The sequence below is a fragment of the Microplitis mediator genome, chromosome 7 (assembly GCF_029852145.1).
Source record: "Microplitis mediator isolate UGA2020A chromosome 7, iyMicMedi2.1, whole genome shotgun sequence".
Lineage (NCBI taxonomy): Eukaryota > Metazoa > Arthropoda > Insecta > Hymenoptera > Braconidae > Microplitis > Microplitis mediator.
This window is the reverse complement of record NC_079975.1, coordinates 15,660,685-15,671,190: the sequence shown is the minus strand read 5'-3', so window position 1 is coordinate 15,671,190 and position 10,506 is coordinate 15,660,685. Positions and strand designations below refer to the sequence as shown.

The 10,506-nt window shown below is 33.3% G+C and overlaps 1 protein-coding gene across 4 annotated transcripts; it reads right to left on the bottom strand.

Annotated features, from left to right (window-relative positions):
* Nucleotides 1-7,600: 7,600 nt before the first annotated feature.
* LOC130672208 (uncharacterized) lies at nt 7,601-9,556 on the bottom strand. 4 transcript variants are annotated; one of them, XR_008990650.1, is made up of 4 exons: nt 9,326-9,556; nt 8,486-9,262; nt 8,193-8,385; nt 7,601-7,828 (listed from the first exon to the last, which is right to left on the bottom strand). XR_008990650.1 is itself a non-coding variant. In XM_057476625.1 (4 exons), the coding sequence occupies exons 2-4, from the start codon at nt 8,505-8,507 to the stop codon at nt 7,825-7,827; spliced, it is 237 nt and encodes a 78-aa protein (XP_057332608.1). In that variant the 5' UTR covers nt 8,508-9,262; nt 9,326-9,548; the 3' UTR covers nt 7,601-7,824. The 4 variants fall into 4 exon arrangements, 3 of the variants coding, with proteins under 3 accessions (XP_057332608.1, XP_057332606.1, XP_057332607.1); XM_057476625.1 differs by having other exon boundaries at nt 8,193-8,403; nt 9,326-9,548; XM_057476623.1 differs by having other exon boundaries at nt 8,193-9,262; nt 9,326-9,550.
* Nucleotides 9,557-10,506: the final 950 nt, after the last annotated feature.

Genomic DNA, 10,506 nt, shown 5'->3' with positions numbered 1-10,506 from the left:
CTTATACAAGGGCCATTGTATTCAAGTAATAAGTGATTGAAAATAAAATGCATGCAACAAATTTATGTCAACAAATATAGTCGTTATATTTAATCATTTTTCAAACATTAACTGTTTACTATAAAGTGATTATACCCTTTAAAAAAAAATTTTTTCGATTTTCTATACATTTAAAACTGTAAATTATTTCATTTACAAAGGTTTTGGATTAAAAAAAAAATATGGTAATTTTTACATATTTCTCTATTAAACGTAATTTTAAGTTTTTGAGAAGAAATTAGAAATTCTTTATAAATATAATATGTTAATTATAAATATGGTGTAACATTAATTTAACAAGGCTTTTCATATACTTATGGTTACGTTAGATGGAATTCGATGATGCGTTAAACTTACCGGTGAAAAATGAAACATATGGCCATGTGTGGCCGTATATAGTTCATATATGAAATATATGTGGCCATTAGGGTGCTTCATTTTAGAGCAACATTTTTTTTTATCAAGTCCCATCGGAAAATCTTGTAGTCAGTGGAAAAACAAAAATTTTTAGCCGCATGGCAGCTCTTAATTCCGATTTTAACCCGTTGCTAATCGATTTTTTATTTTTCCCATTTAAATAACATTGAAAAATAATTTTTCATAACTTTTTCCTTCCGCTCACCGTATTAAAAATTTTTTTTTGCATTTTGACATATGGGCTTTTGTAGAGGACTAAATTTAATACAAACAAAGTCCTTTAAGTCGAGTCCGTAACTCGATTAGATTTCTACACAAATCGCTTCTTAGATTAAGATTTCGTATAAATACCCATACAGGAAGCCCCAGAGTTGAACGACGGGGCCATGCCTGGGACATTATTGGGAAGCCCATCTTGGCAAACCTATACTGTCCCATGCCCGGGTCATAACTGGGTAATTAGTCTTGGCCATTCCAATGATTACCCAGGCTTGGGCCAAGACTGAATAACCTAGCTTTGGCCAAGCCTAGAGTCACCCTAACTTGGGCCAAGTTTGCGTAACCTAACCTCGGCCGTTGGATGGTAACCCTAACATGGGCCAAGGCTAGATGACCTAGCCTTGGCCAAGCCTAGAGTCAACCTAACTTGGGCCAAGTTTGCGTAACCTAACTTGGGCCAAGTTTGCGTAACCTAACTTGGGCCAAGTTTGCGTAACCTAACCTCGGCCGTTGGATGGTAACCCTAACATGGACCAAGACTGAATGACCTAGCCTTGGCCGTTGAGTGGTAAACCTAACACGGGCTTAGACTGAATAACCCATTTTTTATGAAAAGTCATTTTATAATATTTTCTTACATCCAGGTAATTTGTGTTGATTAGATTTGCCAGGAGAAAAAAAATTTATATAATTAAATAAAAAATAAAATTATATGTAAATTATTATGCATATCGGCCGAGAAAAAAAAACTCACGTTCGTTCAGTACTCGAATCACGAACCTCGTGAGGGCCAGCCCACTGCACCCCATGCAGGAGCTGCCAGAGTTGAACGAAGGGGCCTTCCTTGGCTCGGCACTGGGGAACCTAGCTTTGGTACGTCTATATTGGCCTATTCTCGGGTCCAATCATTACCCGAGCTTAGGTCAAGACTAGGTTCTCCCCCTGCCTTGATCATTCAATGGCAAGCCAGATTTGGGCCAAGGTAGGATTATCCAAGTTCGGCTATACCTGTAGTTTCCCATCCTTGGGCCAGAATTGGTTAACCCACGTTTTTTATTAATTATTCAATTAACTCATTATTATGGTTTTTTAAATTAATAATTATTTATTTTTGAATTAAAATAAGTTATAATTAATAAATATTATAATATTGCGATTAAAATGATTTACAACTAACTATTGAAATATTTTTTAGTTCGTTATTTGCAATCAACAACCGTAATTTTATAATTTTAGTTATAAAAATTAATTTAAGTAAGAAAGAACTCATGAATTTTTTTAATAAATGTTATTTTTAATATTGGTGGTAGAGTAAGACAATTCAACTGGGTTCTTGATAAATAATCAATTAAATTTAATAAATTTTATTTTTAAAAATTATGTAATTATTATAAAAATGATACGAAATTATGATTTTTTTTCTTAATCGAAAATATTTATTTAATTGATTTTTATATTTCATAAAACCAAGTTGTTGTAGTAAAATGAATAAGTACAACATATAAAAGTTTCAGTTCAACATTAGTAGGTTCGTCCAATAGCTACTGTTCAAACCTAGCGATCAGAAGGACGGCAGTTCGCACCCAGAGCCCAGCAGAATTTTCACCGAGTTTTTTCACGTTATTTACCTCACTTAAATAGTTTAAACGTTAATAATCACAAACTTTATTAGGATAATAATGATAAAATTTTTTTAAAATTAAATTTATTTGTTTTTTCGATGCATGGGCCAAGTCTGGCAAGCAAGCATGGGCCAGGTCTGGCAAACAAGCATGGCTCAGATCTGGCCACCACGCATGGGCCAGCCTGGGCCAATGGTAACAACCAAGCCTGGCACCCTGTTATCATCCCAGACTTTTGCCAAAGCTGGGCCAAAGCGGGTTTACAAGCATGGGCCAGAGATCGACAGCATTGCGCCAAGCGTGGCCCATATCTGGCCCCGTCGTATTTTCCTGTATGGGTAACACTAAATCTCATCTAGCGCTCAAATTATTGATGATAGATAAAAAAAGTAAACAACAATTTTGTAAGAAATTTTAAGCCCTACAATTTTTTTAATAAAACGATTTGTCGTAACTCTCAAAGTTTAGTAACTACAGCCTCTTAAAATATAAAATCGAGGAAAAATTTAGTTTTTACGTCTCCAAAAACTAATTTAATAGATCTACGTGAAAAAGCCGAACCCAGAATTTATATGTCATCGGACTTACTAAAATCTGACGGCAGTAAAATTTTTTAAACCAGTAAATCTACAGATAGTACTGGTTGGGTAGGTCTCATATATGAAAGAAACTTTTTTTAAACTATCCAAGTAACTTGATTATTTATGTTAGGTCTCAAATTCATGCATAACTTATGTAGAATCAGTATTGTAACGGGGTAAATTGAATTTACCGCGTTCGAATTAATTCAAAATAAAATCTATTGTTCACACCGTCGATATAGTTGCAATACCACCCAGGGTTATCCGAGTAGGTTGCGACTAGTCGACCGGGGAGTGAAAATTGGAGGCTCGTCTGTCAGTCCCCAATTAGCGTTAAGTAGGAGTGACCGATAACCGAAGACGCCTGAAGTCATGCGGGGAGTAAGATTTCATAAACGGAAGCCGGAACGAAAAGCGGCACTTGTCACCAGAGTGACCGGACCGTTAACACGCAGCAGAAGTGAAAGTGTACAACAGAATAGACGCCATCAACAGACACCGTAATTTATCTCAGGTAATTATTTAATTGCGACTTGGGTTTTCGATTGTGGAACTAAGCGATAATTATTTCCGAATTGTATACAAAATACCAGGCAGGTAGCCGGTATTCCCTTGCAAAAATACTTATTGTAGCTGAAAAATAGGTGAAGGAGAGAACGAGGGTTTGATGGGAGAGAAGGAGAGAGAGGGCAATTACAGGACAGAACGAGACAATAAAACACTGAAGAGACGGACAAAAGAAAACATCCAAAAACCCAGGATCCGATACCAAGACGAATAACACGACGAGGACAAATCAGCGAAAAAATTTATTGTTATAAAGGTATTTATATAAATTTATTCTAGGCCGGAAGCCGGAATCTTTGTATAGTAAAATATTTCCAGGCAGGTCACCGGAAGTGTTCTAGAAATTTCTAGGTGGATCGTGTAACCCACGCACCGGAAATTATCGAGTCTAGTAAATAATCAAGTCCGTAGAATTAATAACTTAATTAATAAGATAATTAAAATTAAATAAAATTAAAATAAAGAAAGTTAGAGTCTCGGTAATAATTATAAAGTCCGTAGTCAAGGTCACTGGTAGTGACAAGTCAAATTAAATTAAGGAAAATTAATTAAATGAAATAATTAAATAAATGAACAATTAATTAAAGAAATAAATGGAAAAGAAAATTTAAGAATCAATGCGGTAATAAAATAGTTGAAAACTTGAAGGAATGAGATACTGATAAGAGTTGTAAAAAAAGTGACGGAATCGGGCAAGTTGTGAATCAGGGTAAAATAAAATATGTAAAGGAATTAAAGAGTAATTAAAAATAAATAATTAATTAGTTGAATTAATCTCTTTAAATAAATATTTAATCAATTAATTTATTTATTAAAAAGTTGTGGCGGGAAAATTAGTCGATGGTAGGGCGCCATTTATTTTAAATTCAGTGTGAGTGTGTAATAGTCCAGGGGACTGAGTAAATGTGTGTGTGAAATAAGAAAATAAATAATTGCGGGTTAATTATTATTGTGATTTTAATTAAGGTAAAAATTAAAAGAGTGTGTGTGTGATATGCCAAAGGTCATTGCTATATTTTAAAATATTGCGGGTTACAAAATAAAATAGGTTTTAACTAAAATATTGCGGGTTATGAATAAAATATAAAGTCTAAATAAAAAGGTTCAAAAAGGTTATAATAAAAAGGTTTATGATAAAAAGGTTTATAAAAAGCTATAAGGTTTATATAAGTTATAAGCAGGGCCCGAGACTTTGTGCTATAAGGTTAGCTTCAAATTCTCCTCGGTAAAATGACCAATAATTGTTGAATATGTGAGCAAGTTCACTGTATTTACTAAACTATACTACATGTGTTGGTATGCGGAACGCGGAATTGGAAATTCGATTCCTGAATTTAGCCTGCTAACCATTCCGTGGTTTGTGGAATAGAAGTGTTGTTTACTAATATTAAGGGTAGAGATAGAAGATAGTATATATGCGATTAGGGCCAGTTTTTTAAACCGGGATAATTTTTAATCTGGGTTGACGTTATTATTGCTGGTATATCTATATTATCAATGTATAGAAGTATGCTAGCAATGTTAATTAAAACCTGAATTAAAATAAACTCGGTTTAAAAAACTGGCCCTTACTAAAAGACTAAATCGTACTAAGTTCACTTAGGACTCAGTTCGGCCAAACATGCCCGTAGATTGTAAAAAATATTGTTGATTTAGATTTTTAGGTGGATGGATTTTTAGCCAGATGAGAATTTTTTTAAAACATAATTTCCAAAACATATTTTCCTACGTTTTTCCCTTATTGTAAAAAAGTTAAGAAATCGCTAATTTAGGTGCTTTAAAATAGAAGCAAAAAATTGGAGTAAGTATAGGTTTTCAGAGTAAGGTTTTAAAAATGTTCTCACCTCGCATAAAATTTTTCCACATAAAGTGCTTTATCCACTATATTTGTTACTATTAAAATCATAAACGTTAAAATAAAGTTTAACGTAGGGCCAGTTTTTCAAACCGAGTTTATTTTTAATCCTAGTTTAAATTGATATTGCTGGTATATCTACATGCTATTAGGGCCAGTTTTTCAAACCGAGTTTATTTTTATCCGGGTTTTAATTAATATTGCTAGTATATCTATATATTAATAATATATAGATATACCAGCAATGATAATCAAAAACCAGATAAAAATAAACTCGGTTTGAAAAACTGGCCCTTAATGTAGATATTCTACCAATATTAATTGAAATCCGGATAAAAATAAACTCGGTTTGAAAAACTGGCCTTTAAAATTTTAATTTGTATTGAATTAATTTAATTTATTTTTTTATTCAGAACTTTGGCATGTCAAACTTTTTCAAATTTTTTTACAATAAATTTTATTTACGTGGAAACGTATTGAGTTTTCATTTATTGAGGTTAAAAACAAAAACTAATAATTAAATACATTCCAATTTTAATTAAAATCTTTTTTTTTTCAATTAAATTCATTTTACTTTTTGATATTACTAGAATTGACCTATCAAATTAATGTAAATTATCAATTACAAATATAAATATCCAATGAAAATTATGTCTTTAATTAAATTCAAACCTTTTCTCAATTTTTAATTGAAAATCAGTTTGAACAAAAACATAATTAATAATTACTGGGTTCATGACTAGTATTTTAGATCATTTTTTAAAAACTTAAACTCAGATTAATAATGATATGAATTAAATACGATGAATAAATTTTCATCATGTGAAGAATTAAGCGATTTTATAATTTACAGTTTGATTTTTGAGAGCTTACATTATAATAAAAACGTGATAAAAATAGTAGAATTTACAAAAATTTTTGTTCAAACTTTTTGTTTAAAGCATTTCATTCTCCCAGCAAACGAAATCGCATTCAGTTTTCTATCCGATTCAATCCTGTTTTTGGAATGGCCGTCTTGTCAATCCGAATCAATGCTATTCAATGCGACACGTTGATATAGGCTGAGTAGGAAATATTTTTTACCGATTAACCCAAAATTCTAGATTACCGATAGCCGAAATGTAAAAATTTCAATACGATTATCATATGACTCAAAAATAATTTAGAGAAAAAAAATTATGTTGATACAGAGTGTAAATGGAAAACATCTAGTGAAATTATAGCTTTTGCAATCATTTTAATGATATCAAATTTGTTTAGTAAAATGATTCACTAAGCACGAAAAATTGAATGACTGTGAAAGTAATTAAGTTTAAAGGCATGCATTTATTTATTTAAAAAAAACAAGCTATTGAACTTTGTTAAAATATAAATATTAAGGGGGATAGCCACAGTGAGGATCAAAAAAATAGGTGATTTTCGGGAATTTTTATGACTGGAATAATAAAGAAATTTGGGAATCGGGTTTTTTTTTTTGTTTTATAATGTATACATTGAAGATAATTCTCCTAAATTTTCATCAAAAAATATTATGTTGTAACAAAGTTATAAGCATTTTTTTGGAGCAGCAAAAAAATTTTCCTCACCACGGTGTCATCTCTAACTCAAAAACGGATTATCAGAAACAAAAAAAACAAACGGCGTTGTAATCTGTATGCATGTGGTTATCGTTCCACGTAGGGGATTTTGAAAATTTGGATTTGAAAAAAAATGGCGACATATTAAAAATTTTTTCGCATTTTTTTGGATTCAAACAGCCCTAAAAAATCTTAAAAATCGAAATTTTCAAAATCCCCTACGTACAACGTTAGCTACTGAATAGACGAATACGGCAAAAAAAAGTTGCGAATTGGTTCATATTTATGCAAATTACAGATACCACCAGTTCAAAAAAAATAGTTTCGAGAAAAACGCGTTTAAAGTTTTTAGTCGATGCAACGGTCAGTTTACGCGCTGTCACAAAAATGACTATAACTTGGAAAATATTCTGAATTTTCATATAAAACTCTAGATACATATTTTTGAACATATACATTTTGATTTGATAAAAAAAAAAAAATTTTTTTTTTGAAATTTCACAGTGGCTATCCCCCTTAAAAATGTCAGATAGACAAATAGTCTAGTCGAGAAGTGAGTTTTCTGCGAAAAATCGTTTAGACACTCTTAAAAATATGGCGGTTGGTGCATTGGATTCAGAATTGAATTCTGGGAAATGGGTATTTATCAATTTATCCTTTGTACAGACTTTTTAGGATGTTCACCAATTTAGCACTCAACCCAAGCTTAATTAAGGGGTTAGGGGTACTCAGAGGCCTGAAAAAATGATGATTTTCAATAATTTTTTTTTTGTAGTTAATTACTTTATTTGACAAAAATAAAAACATAGCTTTATTAGAACACGTTTCGATTTGACTTCACGAAAATTTCAAAAAAAAAAATTAATAATTCAAAAAGTTATCGCTGTTTTTGTAGAGCCCGTTCCTCCCGAAGTCCTTTGCGGTGATCATCATAAGTCCTTGGAGATTCATCTAAAATCAATCGGACAAGAAAAATTAGTTTTATTAATAGATAATCTTGTGCCTGATCGAAGCTTTTTTTTTTTTTTTCGAAATTAACAAAATGGCGGCCTCAGGAAATTTTTTTCAAATTTTCGAGAAAAAAACCGACAGTTTATTGTTAAAAAAAAATCGAAATTTTTGAAAAAAAAAAAAATCCTTCGATCAGGCACGAGTTTTTAATGTATTTCAAAAGTACAATAAATTTTATTGAAATCTACCGAGCAGTTTTTAAGTTACAGTGATCACCAGTTCAGAAAACATAGTTTTGAGAAAAACGCATTTAAAGTTTTGCTATGGATTTATGTCGAATTATAAGAATTATTTAATAACTTACACTGAGTCATCTATTCCTGGACCATATAATAGCTCTTCAGCCGTCATAGCAGCTTCCAAAATATCGATTTGCTGGTGCCTACGTTGCAATCGACCTTCTCGGGCGTTATCATTAGCGCGCTTATCTGCTACTTTGATACGTGCAGCATCCATTCTTTCTGCATACCGATGAGAATTAGGCCCACAATTAAGTTCTAGTGTATTCATCAAGACTAATAATGAATTTATACCCTCATTAAATATACACATAGCAACGTATGCAGCTATTTGTACGATAGTAAAACTAGTATTTACCGTTTTTGGGCATATTTTCCATACTAGTTGGTTAAAGCTTTCATTATTATTCTGATTGAATCCACCTACACATCTTGAAAGTAAATTTTCATTACTAAGATCTTCGTATATAGGCTTGATAGCTTTTAAAACATCAGAAGGTAAGGGAGAATAATCGTGAGAATAGGTATCAAGCTCTCCTCTTGCTTCAGCGCGCTGGTAAGAGCACCAAGATTCTTCGCCTTTTGGACACATATCATGATTCGGTTTTTCATCACTCGAGCCGTAGTGATAAAAGGTTGCCATTATAGCAGATTTCATATTTTCAACAGGAAGGAATATATTCATTTCCACAGTTATTACATGCAACTACAATTTTGAATCCCAGCCCACGTGTACTTGCTGTTTGAAACACTACATTTCCATCACATTTTTTACATTTTATAAGAGCAGAAATTGCAGTAAATACCTGAATAAAATTTATTATTCGAAATTCAGTACTGCTGTCTTCAGGTACATCATCTTCAGTGTTTTGTTTTAATTTTTTAGAAGATGTACTCTGAATACTTTCATCACGTTCGGCTGTTTTCGGATTAAAAACATTCTTTCTTTTGACTGAACGCGACTTATTAATTTTTTCAGAACTCCGAAGTTCTCTTGAAACCTTTCTAGAATCACGTCCCATGGTTAATAATTTAATTCACTTGAGAAATAATTTATCACAAAACTATCGACTGATCAGTGCAACGACTACAGGTATACTGGCAACCAAAAATTATTTTTCAGTTCTTGTACTACCTACAAATTGTGAATATATATATATATATATATATATATATATATATATATAATTATACATACATTAAAATGGGGAGATATTCATGACAATGAAACCCGAAAGGTCGGTTGCTTGCAGCTGTTTCTAGCTACCTGCTCTCGAATGCCACGTAGCACCCGAGCGTCCTTTGGTCATTGTTAAATAACTCGAAAAGAATTTGTCGGATTCACTTCAAATTTTCACACAATATTTTTAAAATATTATACTTTAAGAAAATGCAAAAAAAAAAAAATCGATTTTTTGAAAATTCTGACTACCCCTAACCCCTTAACTTGACCCAGAGCATATCATGCGGTACGGAATCGAATGGAAGTGTCGCACAAGAGTCGCAATAATGTCGCACGTGTCACAAAAATGTCTCACCAATGTCACCCAAGTGTCGCTCAAATGTTGCAAAAGTGTAGTGCAAATGTCACACAAGTGTCGCATAGATGTAGCAGAAGTGTTGCACAAGTGCCGCGCAAGTGTCGCATAGATGTCGCGCAAATGTCGCACAAGTGTCGCACAAATGTCGCACAAGTGTCACACAAGTGTCGCAGAAGTGTAGCACAAGTGTCGCATAGATGTCGCACAAGTGTCGTGCAAATGTTGCTATAGTGTCGCACAAATGTCGAGCAAGTGTCGCAAAAGTGTCGTGAAAGTGTCACATAAATGCCGAACAAATGTCGCACAAGTTTCGCAGAAGTGTAGCACAAGTGTCGCATAGATGTCACACGAGTGTCACCTAAGTGTCGCACAAGTGTTGCGCAAGTGTCACGCAAATGTCGCGCAAGTGTCGCATAAGTGTCGTCAAAGTGTCGCACAAATGTCGAGCAAGTGTCGCGAAAGTGTCGAATGCCAAACAAATGTCGCACAAGTGTCGCAGAAGTGTAGCACAAGTGCCGAACAAATGTCACACAAGTGTCGCACAAATGTCACATAGATGTCGCACAAATGTCCCACAAGAGTCACATAGATGTCGCACTAGTGTCGCACAAATGTCGAGCAAGTGTCGCATAGATGTCGCACAAGTGTCGCATAGATGTCGCACAAGTGTCGCATAGATGTCGCACAAATGTCGCACAAGTGTCGCATAAGTGTCGTACAAGTGTCGCAGAAGTGCCGCGCAAGTGTCGCACAAGTGTCGTGCAAATGTTGCTATAGTGTCGCACAAATGTCGAGTAAGTGTCGCATAAGTATCGCGAGAGTGTCACATAAATGCCGA

Bases quoted from the DNA above. Each gene is read 5' to 3' on its own strand.
- LOC130672208 (XM_057476623.1), bottom strand. From the start codon at position 8,812: ATGAATATATTCCTTCCTGTTGAAAATATGAAATCTGCTATAATGGCA.